Raw genomic sequence first — 25,317 nt, 5'->3', positions numbered from 1 at the left:
AAAAAGCACCTGCTGAAAAATGTCGAAAATTGAGGATCTGGTTTTTTGGCTGTAACTTTTGACCCACCACTCGCAGCGTATTGGGACTGCGCCCAATCGATTTCTCTCGCAAAATTACGTCCTATCAGTGCTACAATTAATTGATTCCAGCACTTTTCAAAATCGCGAAAATTTTCGCCAAAAATGGAAAGGGGTTAGCCTTACTTTTTCTTTGGGCAAAAAACTTTTGGTCTCAGATTCGTTTTAAACGACCCTTATCTGACCAATTGGACCCTCAGGAACTCAGAAATCGCAGCGAAAACAGCGTAGGACCAACAGGTGAGAAATGGCAAGCAAAAAAGCACCTGCTGAAAAATGTCGAAAATTGAGGATCTGGTTTTTTGGCTGTAACTTTTGACCCACCACTCGCAGCGTATTGGGACTGCGCTCAATCGATTTCTCTCGCAAAATTACGTCCGATCAGTGCTACAATTAATTGATTCCAGCACTTTTCAAAATCGCGAAAATTTTCGCCAAAAATGGAAAGGGGTTAGCCTTACTTTTTCTCTGGGCAAAAAACTTTTGGTCTCAGATTCGTTTTAAACGACCCTTATCTGACCAATTGGACCCTCAGGAACTCAGAAATCGCAGCGAAAACAGCGTAGGACCAACAGGTGAGAAATGGCAAGCAAAAAAGCACCTGCTGAAAAATGTCGAAAATTGAGGTTCTGGTTTTTTGGCTGTAACTTTTGACCCACCACTCGCAGCGTATTGGGACTGCGCCCAATCGATTTCTCTCGCAAAATTACGTCCGATCAGTGCTACAATTAATTGATTCCAGCACTTTTCAAAATCGCGAAAATTTTCGCCAAAAATGGAAAGGGGTTAGCCTTACTTTTTTTTTGGGCAAAAAACTTTTGGTCTCAGATTCGTTTTAAACGACCCTTATCTGACCAATTGGACCCTTAGGAACTCAGAAATCGCAGCGAAAACAGCGTAGGACCAACAGGTGAGAAATGGCAAGCAAAAAAGCACCTGCTGAAAAATGTCGAAAATTGAGGATCTGGTTTTTTGGCTGTAACTTTTGACCCACCACTCGCAGCGTATTGGGACTGCGCCCAATCGATTTCTCTCGCAAAATTACGTCCGATCAGTGCTACAATTAATTGATTCCAGCACTTTTCAAAATCGCGAAAATTTTCGCCAAAAATGGAAAGGGGTTAGCCTTACTTTTTTTTTTGGCAAAGAACTTTTGGTCTCAGATTCGTTTTCAACGACCCTTATCTGACCAATTGGTTTCTCAGGAACTCAGAAATCGCAGCGAAAAGAGCGTAGGACCAACAGGTGAGAAATGGCAAGCAAAAAAGCACCTGCTGAAAAATGTCGAAAATTGAGGTTCTGGTTTTTTGGCTGTAACTTTTGACCCACCACTCGCAGCGTATTGGGACTGCGCCCAATCCATTTCTCACGCAAAATTACGTCCGATCAGTGCTACAATTAATTGATTCCAGCACTTTTCAAAATCGCGAAAATTTTCGCCAAAAATGGAAAGGGGTTAGCCTTTCTTTTTTTTTGGGCGAAAAACTTTTGGTCTCAGATTCGTTTTAAACGACCCTTATCTGACCAATTGGACCCTCAGGAACTCAGAAATCGCAGCGAAAACAGCGTAGGACCAACAGGTGAGAAATGGCGAGCAAAAAAGCACCTGCTGAAAAATGTCGAAAATTGAGGATCTGGTTTTTTGGCTGTAACTTTTGACCCACCACTCGCAGCGTATTCGGACTGCGCCCAATCGATTTCTCTCGCAAAATTACGTCCGATCAGTGCCACAATTAATTGATTCCAGCACTTTTCAAAATCGCGAAAATTTTCGCCAAAAAGGGAAAGGGGTTAGCCTTACTTTTTTTTTTGGCAAAAAACTTTTGGTCTCAGATTCGTTTTCAACGACCCTTATCTGACCAATTGGACCCTCAGGAACTCAGAAATCGCAGCAAAAAGAGCGTAGGACCAACAGGTGAGAAATGGCAAGCAAAAAAGCACCTGCTGAAAAATGTCGAAAATTGAGGTTCTGGTTTTCTGGCTGTAACTTTTAACCCACCACTCGCAGCGTATTGGGACTGCGCCCAATCGATTTCTCTCGCAAAATTACGTCCGATCAGTGCTACAATTAATTGATTCCAGCACTTTTCAAAATCGCGAAAATTTTCGCCAAAAATGGAAAGGGGTTAGCCTTACTTTTTCTTTGGGCAAAAAACTTTTGGTCTCAGATTCGTTTTAAACGACCCTCATCTGACCAATTGAACCCTCAGGAACTCAGAAATCGCAGCGAAAACAGCGTAGGACCAACAGGTGAGAAATGGCAAGCAAAAAAGCACCTGCTGAAAAATGTCGAAAATTGAGGATCTGGTTTTTCGGCTGTAACTTTTGACCCACCACTCGCAGCGTATTGGGACTGCGCCCAATCGATTTCTCTCGCAAAATTACGTCCGATCAGTGCTACAATTAATTGATTCCAGCACTTTTCAAAATCGCGAAAATTTTCGCCAAAAATGGAAAGGGGTTAGCCTTACTTTTTCTTTGGGCAAAAAACTTTTGGTCTCAGATTCGTTTTAAACGACCCTCATCTGACCAATTGGACCCTCAGGAACTCAGAAATCGCAGCGAAAACAGCGTAGGACCAACAGGTGAGAAATGGCAAGCAAAAAAGCACCTGCTGAAAAATGTCGAAAATTGAGGATCTGGTTTTTTGGCTGTAACTTTTGACCCACCACTCGCAGCGTATTGGGACTGCGCCCAATCGATTTCTCTCGCAAAATTACGTCCTATCAGTGCTACAATTAATTGATTCCAGCACTTTTCAAAATCGCGAAAATTTTCGCCAAAAATGGAAAGGGGTTAGCCTTACTTTTTCTTTGGGCAAAAAACTTTTGGTCTCAGATTCGTTTTAAACGACCCTTATCTGACCAATTGGACCCTCAGGAACTCAGAAATCGCAGCGAAAACAGCGTAGGACCAACAGGTGAGAAATGGCAAGCAAAAAAGCACCTGCTGAAAAATGTCGAAAATTGAGGATCTGGTTTTTTGGCTGTAACTTTTGACCCACCACTCGCAGCGTATTGGGACTGCGCTCAATCGATTTCTCTCGCAAAATTACGTCCGATCAGTGCTACAATTAATTGATTCCAGCACTTTTCAAAATCGCGAAAATTTTCGCCAAAAATGGAAAGGGGTTAGCCTTACTTTTTCTCTGGGCAAAAAACTTTTGGTCTCAGATTCGTTTTAAACGACCCTTATCTGACCAATTGGACCCTCAGGAACTCAGAAATCGCAGCGAAAACAGCGTAGGACCAACAGGTGAGAAATGGCAAGCAAAAAAGCACCTGCTGAAAAATGTCGAAAATTGAGGATCTGGTTTTTTGGCTGTAACTTTTGACCCACCACTCGCAGCGTATAGGGACTGCGCCCAATCGATTTCTCTCGCAAAATTACGTCCGATCAGTGCTACAATTAATTGATTCCAGCACTTTTCAAAATCGCGAAAATTTTCGCCAAAAATGGAAAGGGGTTAGCCTTACTTTTTCTCTGGGCAAAAAACTTTTGGTCTCAGATTCGTTTTAAACGACCCTTATCTGACCAATTGGACCCTCAGGAACTAAGAAATCGCAGCGAAAACAGCGTAGGACCAACAGGTGAGAAATGGCAAGCAAAAAAGCACCTGCTGAAAAATGTCGAAAATTGAGGTTCTGGTTTTTTGGCTGTAACTTTTGACCCACCACTCGCAGCGTATTGGGACTGCGCCCAATCGATTTCTCTCGCAAAATTACGTCCGATCAGTGCTACAATTAATTGATTCCAGCACTTTTCAAAATCGCGAAAATTTTCGCCAAAAATGGAAAGGGGTTAGCCTTACTTTTTTTTTGGGCAAAAAACTTTTGGTCTCAGATTCGTTTTAAACGACCCTTATCTGACCAATTGGACCCTTAGGAACTCAGAAATCGCAGCGAAAACAGCGTAGGACCAACAGGTGAGAAATGGCAAGCAAAAAAGCACCTGCTGAAAAATGTCGAAAATTGAGGATCTGGTTTTTTGGCTGTAACTTTTGACCCACCACTCGCAGCGTATTGGGACTGCGCCCAATCGATTTCTCTCGCAAAATTACGTCCGATCAGTGCTGCAATTAATTGATTCCAGCACTTTTCAAAATCGCGAAAATTTTCGCCAAAAATGGAAAGGGGTTAGCCTTACTTTTTCTTTGGGCAAAAAACTTTTGGTCTCAGATTCGTTTTAAACGACCCTTATCTGACCAATTGGACCCTCAGGAACTCAGAAATCGCAGCGAAAACAGCGTAGGACCAACAGGTGAGAAATGGCGAGCAAAAAAGCACCTGCTGAAAAATGTCGAAAATTGAGGATCTGGTTTTTTGGCTGTAACTTTTGACCCACCACTCGCAGCGTATTCGGACTGCGCCCAATCGATTTCTCTCGCAAAATTACGTCCGATCAGTGCCACAATTAATTGATTCCAGCACTTTTCAAAATCGCGAAAATTTTCGCCAAAAATGGAAAGGGGTTAGCCTTACTTTTTTTTTGGGCAAAAAACTTTTGGTCTCAGATTCGTTTTCAACGACCCTTATCTGACCAATTGGACCCTCAGGAACTCAGAAATCGCAGCGAAAACAGCGTAGGACCAACAGGTGAGAAATGGCAAGCAAAAAAGCTCCTGCTGAAAAATGTCGAAAATTGAGGATCTGGTTTTTTGGCTGTAACTTTTGACCCACCACTCGCAGCGTATTGGGACTGCGCCCAATCGAGTTCTCTCGAAAAATTACGTCCGATCAGTGCTACAATTAATTGATTCCAGCACTTTTCAAAATCGCGAAAATTTTCACCAAAAATGGGAAGGGGTTAGCCTTACTTTTTTTTGGGCAAAAAACTTTTGGTCTCAGATTCGTTTTAAACGACCCTTATCTGACCAATTGGACCCTTAGGAACTCAGAAATCGCAGCGAAAACAGCGTAGGACCAACAGGTGAGAAATGGCGAGCAAAAAAGCACCTGCTGAAAAATGTCGAAAATTGAGGATCTGGTTTTTTGGCTGTAACTTTCGACCCACCACTCGCAGCGTATTCGGACTGCGCCCAATCGATTTCTCTCGCAAAATTACGTTCGATCAGTGCCACAATTAATTGATTCCAGCACTTTTCAAAATCGCGAAAATTTTCGCCAAAAACACAAAGGGGTTAGCCTTACTTTTTTTTTGGGCAAAAAACTTTTGGTCTCAGACTCGTTTCAAACGACCCTTATCTGACCAATTGGACCCTCAGGAACTCAGAAATCGCAGCGAAAACAGCGTAGGACCAACAGGTGAGAAATGGCAAGCAAAAAAGCACCTGCTGAAAAATGTCGAAAATTGAGGATCTGGTTTTTTGGCTGTAACTTTTGACCCACCACTCGCAGCGTATAGGGACTGCGCCCAATCGATTTCTCTCGCAAAATTACGTCCGATCAGTGCTACAATTAATTGATTCCAGCACTTTTCAAAATCGCGAAAATTTTCGCCAAAAATGGAAAGGGGTTAGCCTTACTTTTTTTTTGGGCAAAAAACTTTTGGTCTCAGATTCGTTTTAAACGACCCTTATCTGACCAATTGGACCCTCAGGAACTCAGAAATCGCAGCGAAAACAGCGTAGGACCAACAGGTGAGAAATGGCAAGCAAAAAAGCACCTGCTGAAAAATGTCGAAAATTGAGGATCTGGTTTTTTGGCTGTAACTTTTGACCCACCACTCGCAGCGTATTCGGACTGCGCCCAATCGATTTCTCTCGCAAAATTACGTCCGATCAGTGCTACAATTAATTGATTCCAGCACTTTTCAAAATCGCGAAAATTTTCGCCAAAAATGGGAAGGGGTTAGCCCTACTTTTTTTTGGGCAAAAAACTTTTGGTCTCAGACTCGTTTCAAACGACCCTTATCTGACCAATTGGACCCTCAGGAACTCAGAAATCGCAGCGAAAACAGCGTAGGACCAACAGGTGAGAAATGGCAAGCAAAAAAGCACCTGCTGAAAAATGTCGAAAATTGAGGATCTGGTTTTTGGCTGTAACTTTTGACCCACCACTCGCAGCGTATTCGGACTGCGCCCAATCGATTTCTCTCGCAAAATTACGTCCGATCAGTGCCACAATTAATTGATTCCAGCACTTTTCAAAATCGCGAAAATTTTCGACAAAAATGGAAAGGGGTTAGCCTTACTTTTTCTTTGGGCAAAAAACTTTTGGTCTCAGATTCGTTTTAAACGACCCTTATCTGACCAATTGGACCCTCAGGAACTCAGAAATCGCAGCGAAAACAGCGTAGGACCAACAGGTGAGAAATGGCGAGCAAAAAAGCACCTGCTGAAAAATGTCGAAAATTGAGGATCTGGTTTTTTATCTGTAACTTTTGACCCACTACTCGCAGCGTATTCGGACTGCGCCCAATCGATTTCTTTCGCAAAATTACGTCCGATCAGTGCCACAATTAATTGATTCCAGCACTTTTCAAAATCGCGAAAATTTTCGCAAAAAATGGAAAGGGGTTAGCCTTACTTTTTTTTTTGGCAAAAAACTTTTGGTCTCAGATTCGTTTTCAACGACCCTTATCTGACCAATTGGACCCTCGGGAACTCAGAAATCGCAGCGAAAACAGCGTAGGACCAACAGGTGAGAAATGGCGAGCAAAAAAACACCTGCTGAAAAATGTCGAAAATTGAGGATCTGGTTTTTTGGCTGTAACTTTTGACCCACCACTCGCAGCGTATTCGGACTGCGCCCAATCGATTTCTCTCGCAAAATTACGTCCGATCAGTGCCACAATTAATTGATTCCAGCACTTTTCAAAATCGCGAAAATTTTCGCCAAAAATGGAAAGGGGTTAGCCTTACTTTTTCTTTGGGCAAAAAACTTTTGGTCTCAGATTCGTTTTAAACGACCCTTATCTGACCAATTGGACCCTCAGGAACTCAGAAATCGCAGCGAAAACAGCGTAGGACCAACAGGTGAGAAATGGCAAGCAAAAAAGCACCTGCTGAAAAATGTCGAAAATTGAGGATCTGGTTTTTTGGCTGTAACTTTTGACCCACCACTCGCAGCGTATTGGGACTGCGCTCAATCGATTTCTCTCGCAAAATTACGTCCGATCAGTGCTACAATTAATTGATTCCAGCACTTTTCAAAATCGCGAAAATTTTCGCCAAAAATGGAAAGGGGTTAGCCTTACTTTTTCTCTGGGCAAAAAACTTTTGGTCTCAGATTCGTTTTAAACGACCCTTATCTGACCAATTGGACCCTCAGGAACTCAGAAATCGCAGCGAAAACAGCGTAGGACCAACAGGTGAGAAATGGCAAGCAAAAAAGCACCTGCTGAAAAATGTCGAAAATTGAGGATCTGGTTTTTTGGCTGTAACTTTTGACCCACCACTCGCAGCGTATAGGGACTGCGCCCAATCGATTTCTCTCGCAAAATTACGTCCGATCAGTGCTACAATTAATTGATTCCAGCACTTTTCAAAATCGCGAAAATTTTCGCCAAAAATGGAAAGGGGTTAGCCTTACTTTTTTTTTGGGCAAAAAACTTTTGGTCTCAGATTCGTTTTAAACGACCCTTATCTGACCAATTGGACCCTCAGGAACTCAGAAATCGCAGCGAAAACAGCGTAGGACCAACAGGTGAGAAATGGCAAGCAAAAAAGCACCTGCTGAAAAATGTCGAAAATTGAGGATCTGGTTTTTTGGCTGTAACTTTTGACCCACCACTCGCAGCGTATTGGGACTGCGCCCAATCGATTTCTCTCGCAAAATTACGTCCGATCAGTGCTGCAATTAATTGATTCCAGCACTTTTCAAAATCGCGAAAATTTTCGCCAAAAATGGAAAGGGGTTAGCCTTACTTTTTCTTTGGGCAAAAAACTTTTGGTCTCAGATTCGTTTTAAACGACCCTTATCTGACCAATTGGACCCTCAGGAACTCAGAAATCGCAGCGAAAACAGCGTAGGACCAACAGGTGAGAAATGGCGAGCAAAAAAGCACCTGCTGAAAAATGTCGAAAATTGAGGATCTGGTTTTTTGGCTGTAACTTTTGACCCACCACTCGCAGCGTATTCGGACTGCGCCCAATCCATTTCTCTCGCAAAATTACGTCCGATCAGTGCCACAATTAATTGATTCCAGCACTTTTCAAAATCGCGAAAATTTTCGCCAAAAATGGAAAGGGGTTAGCCTTACTTTTTTTTTGGGCAAAAAACTTTTGGTCTCAGATTCGTTTTCAACGACCCTTATCTGACCAATTGGACCCTCAGGAACTCAGAAATCGCAGCGAAAACAGCGTAGGACCAACAGGTGAGAAATGGCAAGCAAAAAAGCTCCTGCTGAAAAATGTCGAAAATTGAGGATCTGGTTTTTTGGCTGTAACTTTTGACCCACCACTCGCAGCGTATTGGGACTGCGCCCAATCGAGTTCTCTCGAAAAATTACGTCCGATCAGTGCTACAATTAATTGATTCCAGCACTTTTCAAAATCGCGAAAATTTTCACCAAAAATGGGAAGGGGTTAGCCTTACTTTTTTTTGGGCAAAAAACTTTTGGTCTCAGACTCGTTTCAAACGACCCTTATCTGACCAATTGGACCCTCAGGAACTCAGAAATCGCAGCGAAAACAGCGTTGGACCAACAGGTGAGAAATGGCAAGCAAAAAAGCACCTGCTGAAAAATGTCGAAAATTGAGGATCTGGTTTTTTGGCTGTAACTTTTGACCCACCACTCGCAGCGTATAGGGACTGCGCCCAATCGATTTCTCTCGCAAAATTACGTCCGATCAGTGCTACAATTAATTGATTCCAGCACTTTTCAAAATCGCGAAAATTTTCGCCAAAAATGGAAAGGGGTTAGCCTTACTTTTTTTTTGGGCAAAAAACTTTTGGTCTCAGATTCGTTTTAAACGACCCTTATCTGACCAATTGGACCCTCAGGAACTCAGAAATCGCAGCGAAAACAGCGTAGGACCAACAGGTGAGAAATGGCAAGCAAAAAAGCACCTGCTGAAAAATGTCGAAAATTGAGGATCTGGTTTTTTGGCTGTAACTTTTGACCCACCACTCGCAGCGTATTCGGACTGCGCCCAATCGATTTCTCTCGCAAAATTACGTCCGATCAGTGCTACAATTAATTGATTCCAGCACTTTTCAAAATCGCGAAAATTTTCGCCAAAAATGGGAAGGGGTTAGCCCTACTTTTTTTTGGGCAAAAAACTTTTGGTCTCAGACTCGTTTCAAACGACCCTTATCTGACCAATTGGACCCTCAGGAACTCAGAAATCGCAGCGAAAACAGCGTAGGACCAACAGGTGAGAAATGGCAAGCAAAAAAGCACCTGCTGAAAAATGTCGAAAATTGAGGATCTGGTTTTTGGCTGTAACTTTTGACCCACCACTCGCAGCGTATTCGGACTGCGCCCAATCGATTTCTCTCGCAAAATTACGTCCGATCAGTGCCACAATTAATTGATTCCAGCACTTTTCAAAATCGCGAAAATTTTCGACAAAAATGGAAAGGGGTTAGCCTTACTTTTTTTTTGGGCAAAAAACTTTTGGTCTCAGATTCGTTTTCAACGACCCTTATCTGACCAATTGGACCCTCAGGAACTCAGAAATCGCAGCGAAAACAGCGTAGGACCAACAGGTGAGAAATGGCGAGCAAAAATGCACCTGCTGAAAAATGTCGAAAATTGAGGATCTGGTTTTTTGGCTGTAACTTTTGACCCACCACTCGCAGCGTATTCGGACTGCGCCCAATCGAGTTCTCTCGCAAAATTACGTCCGATCAGTGCCACAATTAATTGATTCCAGCACTTTTCAAAATCGTGAAAATTTTCGCCAAAAACACAAAGGGGTTAGCCTTACTTTTTTTTTGGGCAAAAAACTTTTGGTCTCAGATTCGTTTTAAACGACTCTTATCTGACCAATTGGACCCTCAGGAACTCAGAAATCGCAGCGAAAAGAGCGTAGGACCAGCAGCAGAGAAATGACGACGGAAAGAGCACCAGTCAAAAAATGTGGAAATCACTGGTTCTCGCTTTTTGGCTGTAACTTTTGATCCGTTGCTTGCAGCGTATTCGGACTGCGCCCAATCGATTTCTCTCGCAAAATTACGTCGGAAAACTGTACCAAAAAATTTATTCAAGCACTTTTCGAAATCGCAAAAGTTTTAGTCAAAACTGCAAAGGGATTAGCCATCCGTATTCTCTGAGGTTTAAGCCAGCAACTTTATGCCTTGAAATCGATCGATATTACCTCTTCTACAATATGCAAACACCGAGAAACGAGAAAAGCCATTCAAAACCTTGTAAGAGCAAAGGCTGAAGAAATATGAGGGAATCGTTTCATCTTTGGGCTGTAATGTGCGACATACTGCTTGCTGCTACTTTAAACTCTGCGCGAGACATTTGTTTACAAAAATTTTGTCGATATGGCGATTGGTACGATCTCTTCTAGACCATTAGGAGCCCAAGGAAGTCAGCAAATGCTAATAAAACGGCGTAAAGCCTTCAGCTTAGGAGATACGAGGAAAATGTTTCGTTGTTTACTTACAGCTCGAAAGGACTCCAAACTGTGCCTAATCGGTTTTTTACGCACAATTACGTCGATACAGCACCTAAATAAATACATTCTAGCGTTTTACCAAACTACTTTGCATTTGCAGCGATTTTGGTGCCGAAAACTCTTTGTCTTGGCATAAATTTAAATTACCTTATTCAAACTAATTGGATCCCTAGAAATTCAAAAAAGACATCTCGAATATTTTAGGATCAACAGCTATGAAACTACAAAGAGAATATGAAGCAATTTTTTGGTCGCTTGCACTCACTTCTGATGAACTGTTGTCAGTGATTAGGGACTATGCACAATCGTATTCTTTGAATAAATTACACCCAAGTTTTTGATTATTGAAATTTTTGAATTCACAGTAGCGTTTTTTTGTACAAACATAAAAGACCACAGTAAAGGCAACAGTATCTACAGTATCGCTGTTTATTTTTTTCAATCGTATTTTCACATTAATATCACAGCCGTTCTCTTACCCTTTTTCTAATACTTCTTACCCTCTACCGTTATATATATTGGTCCCAGAGGCTGTCGGCGGGAAAAAATTCATCCTCTGTGCGAGGGCTCGAAATTGTTGTTTAACTCGCTGACTGCACTATCTTATAGATTAGTGCATAGATTCCGCATGCGTACTCTCAGCACAATTTGCGTACGAGTTCTGCAGCAAAGCGACGGCTCATAGACTTGATCATAATTTTGCAATCACTTGTTGAAGAGTTACGGTGATTCAAATGATCGTGACAGCTGAGCAGTAGGTTCACAGCTTGTGTAGACAATGATTATTCCTTGAAACGTGAGAGCAATGTAGAGCCACATCGAAATTTGAGTACCATTAAACATCATTTTGTACAGAAAAGAAATACTGGTAGACCAGAATGGTTTTATTATACCATGGTAGTAGACCTGATTTGAGTTATTTGTATATCTCCACGATAGTTTAATAAAAATATTACCTTCGCGCGGTTCGAACGTATGGATCTTGATCCAGCACGACGCGACGACGGCCAGGAATGGAGAAGATTCGTAAAAATGTGGAGTAACGTTGATGCACGCTGAGTAACAGGGCTATGGCATAATTCCTCTCTGCTGCCAGACTTGGTTGTCGTGTATTTCGCTTCACTTAGATGCTTTTCAGATTTTTTATGAATGTTCAGAGGATGGAATTCGTTACACAAATTGCGATTGAACCGATACCATTATTTCGTATATGGTACATAGCTTATGTTAACAATAACTACCGACAGTCCTGATAATTTAATTCACAATTTATCGCATATTACTGTTTAGTTTCAACATAATAGTAAAAAAACAAGTGATATTATCGAAATTATTTAAATCACGCTTACTTTTTTTAGTGTCGTTCCGTGGGTTTACTCTTTGATTTTACTGCGCGGGCAATTAAATAGATGGTATTGTTCAACAATATTTACACTTTAATCGTACAATTATAGCATGCACATAAAAGAACGTTCTTCTTTCATTACTCAAGTACAATCATTACAGGGAAGACGTGTAACTTTAGAAGCTGATAATATTTATTGAGCTGACGGTAAACGCCTTTCCACCGAGCGTGATTCGCGAAGAAGAGCGGCTTCAGTACTGCATGCGAGGCTTGCATACGCGAGGCACTATCCTGTTCGAGAATCTCCCCACCTCCCGTATACCATAACCACCACCATCGCCACAATCTTCAGATTTTTGCGCCACTGACCGTATGATCATTTAACTATTCAATCCCCGTACTTCAATGCTGTCTTGGCATACATTTATAGCCCAGTAACCGACAGTTGTGACTTGTGATTATAACAACCTATCGCCACGTTCCTTGCACAAGGTGGACAAATAGATACGGAACGAAAATTCTGTCTCAAAATTTGGCGTGATTACCATGAACAGACACAGTAAAAAAAAAACCATTCAAATTTTATCCCATGCTTAAAAGCACATTCCGCAATATGGTGTAAAGTCCAAGTTATCTGAAAATGTCTTTATGCCCTTCTTGTGGCACCGGAATAGCTCGCATTATTCTCCAGAGTGAAGTAATTCATGAACAGAAAATAAATGTTTAAAATTCACAACATGCTTTATTGTAGGTCTGCGAATCGGATAATAGCTTACTATAATACGACTAAGCCTAAATTACGTTAAAGACCTGCACCGTAATACAATTGCAAAAACATCCGGCTGTCGCCATAAAGTGGAGCAATAAATGTATGATAAAGTATCACAGGAATCTAATCGATTCTTTTCGCAAAAACTAAACGTAAGCATGAATATAAGCGAGTATAACATTGATGAATATTTTTCTGTTAAATACAAACGAACAAACATATTAGTACGTTTGAATTTTCACCATGTGTTATAATTAAAATGAAAGAAACAAAACGATAGAATCCCGAACTTCGCGGTGAAATTGACGCGTGTCCTGCTTACAATTTTTCAATTAAAATAAAAAGAGAATTATTGACTCCCACAGTATATCACTCCCAATACACAAGGCGTCGAACCTCGACAATACCGGCAATGTCGCTTAAACGTTATCGCAATTGCATTAGGATAGCATAAGACATTACAACAAATCGCTTACAAATTGAGACAAACAAGTGTGTACTCATTGAGAAAATGAGTAAATAACATATTAAATATGATTACTTGCATTTAATTGTAATTAACGATACGATCGTATGTCCTGTTATGGCACCTGTACATACATACGCAATTCAACTTAAAATTACTTAATCATTAGGTAATTAACGTTTTTCATTATTGTCTAACGATATATTTATTTTCAATAGTTGAACCTCCTTTTCTTCTATTCCGTAACTATGTAATAAATTATCAATAGTTGAGCGTATCTGTGTTTACTGCTTTAATATATGTATAGTTTTTTCGTTTCTTTTTTTTCTTTTGTTATGCTCAAGGTGATATAGATCTAAATACGTTTTTCCCCCAATTTCGTACAGCGCTATATTTGGTTGGGTGTACATATAATGCCTGTAGCAAGACGACTCCAGGCATGAATCTGTTACACAGTGTGATGCCCTTCCCTGTATTATCTATTAAAATTATTCATCATTTACGATTATACTTATATTTTTATTGGATTTTAATAGTCGTTTTTTTATTACAAAAATTTTCATCTCGTACAAAAAATGTGTCAAGTTGCATTGATAAGTTGATGCATTTGGGAAGAGCATTGTTTTGTTTTTTCTCAGTTTGGCTTATAAAATAATACTTAAGCTTTAGGGGTTCAACGTTATGAACAGACAACCAACAATACAATCGAATGATATAATAATAGCAAACGATTTTCCCTTCACGCACGTCATCGTATAAAACAGCAATTCGAACTACGGAAAATCGCCCGACATTTACAGATAAAAACACCCGATTATAGAGCTGGCTATAGTTATGCCAAGAAGTCCTTTGAGGAAGGACCTCTGAAAGAAGGCACCCTTGTGTGTGCTTACCTATTATCAACGTACTTATTTATCGTAACAATTGTTAAGTTGAATATTACAATAATTAAAATTAAACTAGTTCATTAGTTGGTGAGGTCGTCTATATGTATAACTGTCTAGGGTCTAGGAACTCTAGTGCGGGATACCTTCTCAGTTAAGTTTTAGTTTTACAGTATTCGACATTTCTTTCGGAAAAAAAATTCAAGTTGGCTTGCCTACGATAATAAAACGTAGCTGTATAAAAAGAAAGAGACAATCGCACTCCCAGTTTAATAGTATTACATTTCTTTCAACATTTTGTTTTACTGATATACGTATCTTATGTAAAATTCGTTTATCACTATAATCTATCCATATCAGCTTCAGCAAAATCGCAAATACAATAAAAATGCTCTACGATGCATATGAATTGGACAGAATATAAGTGTAAACGCTTTTAAGACACTTCGGACACTATGGCAGTGCGCACTGGTTAGAAAAAAAAATAGCGTTCCTTCTTGTTTTCTACCTAGAACCACAGGTTTCTCTTTTTTTTCATTTTTATTGTTTTCGTTTTTCTTATATTTTTTGTATATAAACGTATCTCGATTCTTTTCTACAATTATTAATAGATAACAATATTATTTAATTTTAAATTCTCGCCAATAATCAACAACCATATACCAGCAACGAACCGCATCGGACTTTCGTGTTATGAAAAATATTCAATTTCTTTTTGCTTTCGCGAAAAAAGAAATATTCAGCGAAACTAGGGTTGCTTATAAGATTAGTTAATAATAAATGAGCACTACCTTTTGTGACAACGGGGATAATATTTGTTTCATTTTTTTTTTTTCAATGGGATCAGAGATGAGCACTTAAACCTATATGCATGTATATATGCGAGTATACGTGTGCCTGCATATAACCACAGATCAGTATCATTCACGCCAAAGTTACCAGATTTTCCCAACACCATGCACAAAATCACGAAATAGGTAATACAGACCATGAAAAAAATATGAAGGAAGAAAAAAAAGTTACATTTATCATTTGGTTTACAGTACATAGGTAATACGAAAAGAGATATTGAAGAAAAAACGCAAACGTTCGGAGAAAGACGAAAAAAAATAATTGTTATTCTTCCTAGATTGAGGAAGTTTTTGCACATGGCAAATAAAATTATAATAAACTTATTCATGTCTTAACTTAATAAAAATTGAGTGGTGATAAAAATAATGTTAAACCCTGATGAACTAAGAGTTGAACTTTCTGAAAATGATTACCCCTGTTAAAGTTCAGTGTGTAATTGATCTGTGGCTACATTTACAACACAGCCTGTGAAAGGATTCGACGCGGAGCTCTTGTATTTTTCTTCGTAATAGTGAAATCTAGGGTATATAGATTACTAAGCTATATCTACGGTTTAATCTTAACAATCGTTATATACTAAAATAAATTTGCATAGTAATTTGTACATACAACAACTTTTCTTGTTTCAGTTTCATTGGAGCTCATCTAACAAATGATCGCTACTCAACTACAACACGTATTATATTAAGAAGAAAAAAGAAACAAGAGAAAAGAAAGAAAGGAAAACGAGAAACGCTGGCTCACACATTCCTATCATCGAAATCTGATCGATATCTGCATGATCATTAATAATTATAGTATTTAATTAAGTAAGTCTTTGGTGTTTGTACCAATTTTTCGCGATATAAAACCTTTTTATATAACGTATAACAGTTTTTTCCTTTCGTAGTTTTTCAATTTTTTTAAATCCATTTTCTAATATTTTGTTTTTTAAAAATATTCTCGTAACAATGAACGAATCAATACCAAGACAAAGTAGGTTCGCATTGTGGTTGACAGAATTTAAAACGCCACAGGCCGAGGTTGTTTCATATTCATATTTTTTTGTAAACTAAATTTGAGTATCTTTGGATTCAGAACTACAAGTCAATTAGTCGTTATCGTCGTTTGAAGCACTTAAGCGCTGCCAAAGTACTGAATATGTGTTTCTTCGAACTTGACTATGTAAAGTTCGACAGGAAAAATCATATCAATTTCACTACTAACCAAAGCTGCTACCAGTACGTGTAAAATAATAAATAATAGAATGTCTAATATATTCAAACGATACTTTTACTCTTTTGAAATTGAAACCTTTCAATTTATGCGTTTCATCTTCTAACAAAAACGAACCTGGATACGATATTCAATCAAAATTGTTCAACTGCAAATCCATAATTCTTTAAATAAACATGTCAAAGAAGAAGCTACCTTGAGCATCAGTTAATAACGGGTACAATAATAATTGATATGAATTCATTAGTAATAGGGTGGTGGAAGTGAACGGATTGGATAAAATAAAAGGAAGAAAAAAAAGAGAAAAATCGAACACAAATCCGTTAGGAATAATAAAAAAAAAAAGAACTGATTAATCAATCGGTTTCTTTCTTTAAACGAACAATGAACAACCGACGATATGTGATAATTATACATATCGTTAAACGAAGATGAAATAGAAAATCATACCCATACTTGACCAGGAAAGACTGTTTAAAGAAAACGTCATCACTCAGCAATCAGTTTTATTAGGTAAATAACCAATAACCTCGTGTGGTCAGTAAAATCACTCAACATCCTCGTAATTATAAACTAAATAACTGCGGTATACATATCTTCCTCGTTACATTTAGGAATCACTTTCTGCATTAGGAAAAAATTTCATACGTTTATAAATTTATCAATTCACATTGCCACCATTTTCGCGCGTATTCGTAAAGAATATCAAATGTCCAAATATGTATTGTTATTGCTAAGTAATTCCATTACATGTATTTCGCTTTCAATGCACATTTTGCCGATGTGAACAGATAGTTTGAGTTATATAATGAATACATTATACATCGTACGTGTATATGCATTATTTCAAAACATACAATATAAATGTTCAAATGACAATTTACGAAACACAATCAACGCCGCGAGAAACATAATACAACATATCAATGAAATTATCGTTCCCCTGAAGAAGATCTAAATCAAATAATTTTTTTTTTTTAAGAACCCAAAAGTGAGACTTGTTTTAGCTTTACCTCTAAAAACATACTGTTTTTTTTTTCGTTTTTTAACGATCTCTTCGTTCTCGTCAACAGCCATTCGAAATTGGCGGTTATAAATGCAACTTCCAAAGATATTTCCAAGCGCCGTTTTTACGTATCTAATTGCATCGATGATACGGCCCAGAAGATAATATTTGGAAGAAAAAGCATGAGTAAGGGAAACAACGACACTAACAATATAAAAAAAAAAAAAAAATTCGTGTCAACATTTACTTGTATATGTATGTAGTGTAAGAAAATAAAGTATTTTCAACAACGTACAAAGACACGAGTCTTTAGTGTCAGACCTACTTTTTTGTTAATCCCAAAATTTGTTCCAATTGATATGCGCGCAGAGAAAATATTCATTCTTTAAAATTTTTTATGCACACCTCGCGTATAAACAACAAATGTTTTGAAACTGCATTAGCAGAGCTTAGCAACATCATGATATACCTTCCGCACACCGAAAAGTCATTGCTTCACCATTTTTCCACTAAATAATTCAGTTAATTTGTCACGTACTCTATGTGCGGCTTACTGTGTTGTATTACAATTACATAAATAGCTACCTTTTTCTAATTGTTTTATTTCAAAGCATTTGTTCAAAAGCTTCATTAACGAGCAGCACGAATAAATGCCTTCCGGTAGATAGTTTGAAATTTTTTTCTGGCAGGTCTCCATTGTTTGTAATTGCACGATAAAAATATCAGGAAAAAATCAACCTGTCTGAGTTCCCTAGTTTTTATCAATAATAATTGCTTCATTGATATTTCTGAACCACACGATAGGTGTGATATTGTTTTAATTCATTTGCAAACCAAGTCGCAAACGTTGTATCCTTCGGCATAAGTCTTCAGGGTTTGACTTCTTCGAAGATATAACAGTATTTTTGAGGCAATCATAAGTCAATCGTGTAAAACATGTCCGTGTTGTTTCCCTATACGTCCATAAGTAACCGTATGAACAGCCTAAACGCGTTTTAGTTTACCTCTTGTTTGCTATTTTTCAGTTTCAATCACTAAATGGCGCACTGATTCTCGAGGTATTAAAAAAAAAACATCACTCTGTGACTGTCACTCCGACGTGCGCCATATTATGTCCCTGTAACGCAATAGTGCACCCAGTAAATGACGTTAAACTACAGTCCCTTCACGCTCCTTTTCCTGCTGCTGCACAGCGACAGCCGCCTCCACTAACAAATACAGGCACTTGAACTTGTCCTTATCCTCTTCAGGGGGTGTCGGAGGTGGAGTTTCGTCATTGTGCGGGCTGTGCGTACTGTATACTTCTGTTTCATGCTGCACGTCTGGCGTTGTCGTCAAATGCTGTCTGGGAGCACTCCAATATGCAGCCTCACTTACAGTAGTGACGTGGTCATCCCTAAAATTAAGGTTGTTGGTCAGACGCCATTAGTCCTGGTGGCTTTATTCAACAAGTCTTTCAAACTCCTTGTTACTAATGTTTAAAATGTTTGTGAACCACACTGCAGGTGGCTAGTTTCATTTCGGCAAATTTTTTTAAAATAGTAACAACAAACTACCGTCAATTTTACTACTTGAACGAGTGTAAGGGTAATTTATCGAAAATTATTCCGTTTATTTGTGCCTTCGTTATTATTAAGAAAATTCTATAACTTCTTATTCTAACTTCACCTACAAAATCCAAACATCACATGCGAGGTATTTAGGGCAGGTAATTGATCTAATGCTTACCCTCTGCGGGCAGGGTGAGTAATCGGATTTCCATAGGTCAGTTGATTATTGTGCTCGACTTTGGTTTCGGAATACGGGTAGACGATCACGCTAGGCCACTGAGTCGTAGGTCGCTCTTCCTCGCTGTGTGAACTGCTTTCGTAATCGTTTGGACTGTCTTCCTCACTCCTGAACATGGCGAAAAAAAATAGTTAAATTAACAACATAACGTAATTTTTTCACATACTTTCATCCAACTCCTAATTGAAGATTCTCCGTAATTGTCATGCGATTCATCAAGTATCTCGCTTCGCAACAAATTTGCGTGTAAAAACCATGGACCAAAACTGTCTTCAACGGAAATTAATCGAGTCAGATGTTGTCTCACCTGTACATGAGTCCGGCAGCATCATCGTAATCGTGATCCCTGCTTCTCTTGGGTGCGCTCATCCCAGCCAAGGGATCCCATGTTTGATTTGCGCGTGGACTAAGACTCGAAGCCTGCTGATGACTTCCACCAGCCATTTTTTTCCCCCGGCGAGATATCGTATACTGTAGAGGATCGTGACCCTCCCGCCTGATCATCTCAGGTAGAATACGTCTCCTCGCGTTGATAAACCAATTGCAAACCTGCAGGAATTGAAATTTTTTTCTCTTTTAAATTACGTTACTTGTTCGTTACTTTGGAATACTCGCTGTGCGTGCATCTGCATGCCCGCGATGAGAAAGTGAACGATTATAAACTCGAAAGCCACCGACCTGAAGTACCGTTAAGTTTGCTTCTTGGCTGAGGGTGAGTTTCTCGCTGTCGCTCGGATACGCGTTGTACCTATGCTCGTAAAGCCATCTCTTCAGTATCTTTACGGAGTGTTTAGGTAGGTTACCACGACGTTTGCGCACGGAATGAGTTCCGGAATGGAGCATTCCCGAGTGGGCTTTGCCGTTTCGCATTCCCGCGGATTCATGTTCAACGTCTGATCCGCTTTGGTCGTCGTCTGTGCTGCTCGATGACGGAAACCGTTCCCTTGCTGAAACAAAAACAGAAAATATCACTGATTAGAGTGGCTACAGGCCAAAGATCATTAGTTTCAGATGCCGTTTTCCCCTCCATTGCTTTACCCGCGTTTCCGGTGACCTGAAATTCTAATTTCTCGGAACAGCGTACAAATCCGACAGAAAAGTCAATGGGAGCGACTGGCGATACATAGATTATGCGTTAGATGTTACAGACTATAAATAAGAAATTAGTAAATAAAATATTATTGTATCAATTCGTTGATAACACAAATAAGATAAAATTGGAATGTCAACATCAACATGTGCGTCTGATTTTACATGCAATTTCAAACCTACGATTGCGAAGGTCGCGAACTCTCATGACGACAGTTGTAGTACAACCCGTTAAGTTTTATTAAAATAGACCGACGTATCAAAACTTCGTTCTATCAGTTCGCATAGCGTAAGCTTTACGTCTTACGTTTGAAAGCTTCATATCAAAGAGAAACTTTGTTCATACCGGCGTACGCACCACGGACGAACTGCAGCAGAGGAAAACGAATACGTAAATACGCTTATGAATTTTGAAATTTATGATGATAGTACAGCCCGTAAGATCCTCCAGAATTTTAATCAATGTCGCTGCATTGATGTACCGCAGCACGTCAACAATTATACGTATTACCTACATGTAATAACATCAGTTCACTTAGCTGTAGACTAAAAGTAAGGTATAAAATACACCGTCACTAAATTCAACCGACTGACCGACTAAGGAGAGTACTGAGGAGCTGGTATTCCCAAGAGAAAATAAAGTATTCGTCTACGGAGAGAATAGATATTGCGGGCATGCTTTGTACCGGAATGCTGACGCCCAACAATAAAAGAACCCCTCGGAGGACTCGGGCGAAGCTAAGGCTTGGGGGAGCTGTCGAGAGTGCTGACCGGGAAGGAACGCGCAGCATGCCGAAGAAGAACTAACAAACGGACGAAAGTCAGGCCTCACAAACGCAAAAACCATGGATTGGTCATTGGCGCGAGTAGGTAGATAGGAAGGTAGGAAGGTAGGTAGCTACTAACACCGATGGTCGTCGACTGCCAGCGATGATAAACTGGGTGGCATTACGAATTCATCGGGACTTGAAACCACGATGCATGGTCAAAATCCACGAAGGCTGTGGGTAAAGGATTACCGTCCAACGGTTGTGATGGAAACGAGATAGGAAGAGAGGATTTTCCATCGAATGAAGGCGTTCGCGGTGTCCGTTGAACCGTAGAGTCGTCGTCGACAACCGTTGAGAGAACCTGCTGCGGTAAGTGAAAAAGTGAGAGTGGGTCCCGCGGCTCAGCGTCCAAGTGCATGGGGCTAAACTCCAAAGATCGTAAACCGCGTAGGGCTAACAGACCGCGACAAGGACGCGAAACCACCGCAACCGTTCTTGCTCAATGAATGAGACTTTGTAACTCACGACTTCCAGGATGACCTTTGCCTGGAAAGCCGTTTCTTTCACACGTACAGCAATGACATGCGGTAAAGCGTCGACCTTCGACGTCGAGAAACGCGTTTTCGTATACCTGGTGTAAGTTAGTCCACGGCTTTTGCCAGTTCAACGCCGCTTATTCAACGAAGGATTTCGCTGTTTCGTCTTATAGGTTACAGTTAAGGTAACGAGAACCGAAAGATCGGTCCCAGATTTTCTCTGATCTTTCAGAGGTCTGAGAAGAATTCGTGAACACGACAGACTTCTTTCTTCTTCAAACAACTTTGTGTAATTGTTTTTAATTTCCGTTTCGGACATTATTTTTATACGCTGTTCATGAGCACGAGCGAGCTCGAGAGTCGAATGCCGCGTAGAGTGAATTTAATAGTTTGAAATTCCCGAGACATTGGATTAAAAGTTTGGGATCCTCTTTCCAGGAATTCTTTCCAAGTTTCAAAGACCATTGTATAATAACCTGAATCCGGGCTCAATCATAAACCAACCACGATCTTGGGAGAACATATTTAGCCGCAATTAGACACGTTGTAATATTGACATTAAAGTTTACGGTACCGGAGAAAGAGTTAGCACAATTCCGTTGGTACAACGTTGGGAGGTCACAGCTATGTTTGTGAGAGATCATAGAACTGTCGAAGAAAACCGCAGGCATGTTGAAACATCATTGCAGTTTAACACGACATTTTGGAGATATCATATATAAGTGAAGAGTGAAGGGAAAAATATCCGGAAATTGGAAGTGGTTTCCAGCTGTAAGTCATTCAGCGCAATGATCGCGGTTCACCAAATAATTGAGAGTCAAATGAATGCCGTCACGGCGTCAAAGAGTCGTGTCATTTAGTTCCGTGCGTCAGACATTCGCGCTTTCGAAGAGCCATCAACTTCCCTCCCGGTTACATCCGAACTCTGCTGACATTCGCGCATTCGAATAAAATCTGCGATCTCGCAGGGAATTAAAAATAAGAGAATAAAGCACAGCCCCATCCTCTGGCGACCGGCGTTTCTTAGGCGTTACGTAAACTTGGAATTGGTGGGAGGAGGAGGACCTTGGAGTACACGTGGACCCAGAACGACGTTTCTCTCTCGCTGTCTCTCTCTTTCTCTCTCTTTTCTCTCTCCCTCTCCGACTCCCTCGAGGTCATGCCAGACTTTGCAGATATTTAAATAATGAATCGCCGGCGTTTCGTTTTGCGCAGGCGTAAGTTATATACCAGTATTTCACGACACGGTGTGTCGTGTATATCTATCAGTATCTTGTATACGCATCGGCTTTGTTAGAAAAATGAGAGCAGCTTTCCTTATCCTATCCTTTCCCGCGGACCACTCGCTATTACACGTATATAACCAGCCAGAGTTTCTACCGATCAGAATTTGGTGTATCGGTACTCTTATTCGCTCATAGGACAATAAGCCTTCGTTGGCAGGGCAGTTAAAACGCAGGTAGCTACAAATGTCGCGCCTCCAACGTTTTCAATCAACTTTTACGAATTTTCCCTATGCATATGAAGCGAAAACTCAAGGATCAACCGGGTTTGTTGAGACCACAATGCGCTAAAGTCCCTTAACAAGGATCGAACCAGCCATTCGTGATTTCAATTTGATTTTCTTGCATCGCAACTTTCTACACATCAAAAATGAGACGCAGTATACAGACGGTAAAAGCTGGCAAGTATCGTACATAACCGTTCGACATTTTCCTCATGATTTCAAGCAAGTCGTACACTGACTATTCGGATTCCTCGGCGTTGTCCCATTTCCCGGTAGTCAACTGCGCCGAGGATGAGGTTAAGGAGAGGGTATCGGTCCTACACAGATCAGGCCTACCAGTAAACGGTTCTACAAATTCGTTCCTACAAGTTCGTTTCTCCAGATTCTTTTGCGAAGGTTCGTTCTTACATGTGGCGGTCCTACAAGTCCGCTTCTCCGGAAATATTTCTATAGAAACAAGTCTGCAGGACGTATTCTGTAAAATATTTGCCCTGTAGAACTGATTTCTGTAAAATTGATCGTCCTTCTCCGAAACGAATCTGGAGAAACGATCTTGTAGGACTGCCCCGCATGTAGAATCGAACTTGTAGGACCACAACTTATAGAAACAAACTTGTAGAACTGATCAGTTGTAGGACTGATCCGCGTAGAACCGGTCCTTTCCCAGGACCAGCAACCCTGGTGGTGGTGGTCGGTTTGGAGGACCGCAAAAACGAGAAATCGGCGCTAGTTTATGCGCCTGGTAGGTTCCGGTGTTGGTCAGTAGGCAAAACCGCGCTGTTACGGAATCGCATCAACCAAAAAGGTGGCAAAAGGATTTCGTCTCTGATGAACCTGCGGTTGCTTGTGAGAAAACCGATGTTTTCGATACTCCGTAAACAGGGTGAGAAATTGATGATCTGCGACACTGCGCGCGAATCTCCGCGTAAGTGAGACTTTGTCGAAAAATAAGGGTTGAGATGTCCGGGCAGAAAAAGGACAGAGCCTGCAGTTTAACCACCGTTCAACCGTAGGTTATATACATTTGCGGCAAGCTGCACGACGAAGCGTAAAGAGAGATACTCGCGGTATCTGAAAATAACCGAACAGCTAGCCGGTGGTTCCATATTTAGCTTGAGTGTTGGGCCGGCTTCTCGTAGATATGCCGTCGACGTCACGGCCATTTGGCTCATTTGACATTTAATACCCCACGTGCTTCCGCTTCTCCTTGTATTCCACTTTCCCCGGGGCCCTACTGTCCCAATTGTCGTCCGCGCGGACGAGCGAAGGTATTAGGCGAAACGGCTAAAGATCGCAAATTTGTCCGCTCCGTTTTTCGACAGTCGCAGGATGAAATGTCCGTCGGGTAATTAGCACGTGGTCGGCAAAACACGTGCCTCAGCCGTCGAGCTTGCGTTATTCGTTGCTATATTTTCCCACCGGAGTTTTCTTTGGCACAGTTCAGCCGACGTCAAGCTCGATAGTCGAGCAGACGTGTGTAAGGGACGTTTAACCGGCCGCAAGGCTAACACGCGCCGGAACGTCGACGGCGGTTGGATCCACTCACGGTGTTCGTCGAGACGACGTCGCTCCACGCCCCGCCCCTTTGCAATTTGCAAGCAGTGTCAACGACCTATTTCGCTACGCCGCATCGTGACGTCACGGGCTGGGTAGGCAGATAGGAAAAGGCGGGTAGGTGGGTCACGCTTAATTATTCTTTTCGCCACCTTCAACGCCGTCAGGGCAACGCTCTCCTTTCCAACATTTCGCCTCCGTTGCTGTGCACCGTTACAAAATTTAAAGGACCGAGGTAAAAAAATTTGCCGTTTAATTTCGATCAAAGACACCGCAGCGGAAGGACGTCAGGAAATCCGAAAATTTCTAAACAAGATAAAAATCTTTCCAAGAAATTATACGAACACCTACAAGTTGACCTGTCAGTTGCTACTCGCATTACTTTTGAAAGATCCTTTGAAATCCTTGCTATATATAATACAGTATAATACAGTTTACAATTATTCACAATAAATTTACCATAAAAATTTACTACACCCGTGTAACTCGACCTGAACAATAATTATGCTCGCTAGAATCGTCGGTGTTGCTTTGTGGTGAAACCGATACAGTGACTCTGCACCTTTTCTCTTCTATAACAACCAGAAAAATCACACCTGAAAACCACACAGTAACAGCTGAATCACACGTGGTTCTGCACCGCAGATCCCCGGACGATAAAAAAAATTCATTTCAAATTATTGTACGTATATTAAATTAAAGTTGCTCGCTAATTAATGTAGAATTATTTCGACAATTTACAACTATTTAATTTCAAATCATTATTGTTGCTATTAGAGTGAGTAAATTATATTACATCTGGGTACGTATATCTCCCTCGCTATATACCCAGCGTTATACTTTAACCCGATAATTCAGTTTTATTCTTCTCATACCTACTTACTTGTTATTCCTTTCCTTTTTCTCTGTCTATTCACTTTACCC

At 40.5% G+C, this 25,317-nt stretch overlaps 2 protein-coding genes across 5 annotated transcripts in view; both read right to left on the bottom strand.

Moving 5' to 3' along the window:
* The window catches only part of LOC124174376, a 37,660-nt gene extending 25,458 nt beyond the window's left edge, over positions 1-12,202 (bottom strand). For both annotated transcript variants that reach the window (XM_046553473.1, XM_046553474.1), the window contains exon 1: positions 11,569-12,202. The gene's annotated coding sequence lies outside the window, so the exon portion shown is untranslated. The remainder of the gene's footprint in view (positions 1-11,568) is intronic.
* A 477-nt stretch (positions 12,203-12,679) lies between these two features.
* Positions 12,680-25,317, bottom strand: part of LOC124174374 (homeobox protein TGIF2-like) — an 82,367-nt gene continuing 69,729 nt past the window's right edge. For all 3 annotated transcript variants that reach the window (XM_046553469.1, XM_046553471.1, XM_046553468.1), the window contains 4 exons: positions 19,616-19,884; positions 19,245-19,486; positions 18,878-19,045; positions 12,680-18,545 (listed from right to left, as the gene is read on the bottom strand). In XM_046553469.1, the coding sequence (XP_046409425.1) occupies positions 18,299-18,545; positions 18,878-19,045; positions 19,245-19,486; positions 19,616-19,884 (926 nt within the window). In that variant the 3' untranslated portion in view covers positions 12,680-18,298. The remainder of the gene's footprint in view (positions 18,546-18,877; positions 19,046-19,244; positions 19,487-19,615; positions 19,885-25,317) is intronic.

Source organism: Neodiprion fabricii, chromosome 1 (genome assembly GCF_021155785.1).
Source record: "Neodiprion fabricii isolate iyNeoFabr1 chromosome 1, iyNeoFabr1.1, whole genome shotgun sequence".
NCBI classification, from domain to species: Eukaryota; Metazoa; Arthropoda; class Insecta; order Hymenoptera; family Diprionidae; genus Neodiprion; species Neodiprion fabricii.
This window is presented reverse-complemented; position numbering and strand designations above follow the sequence as displayed.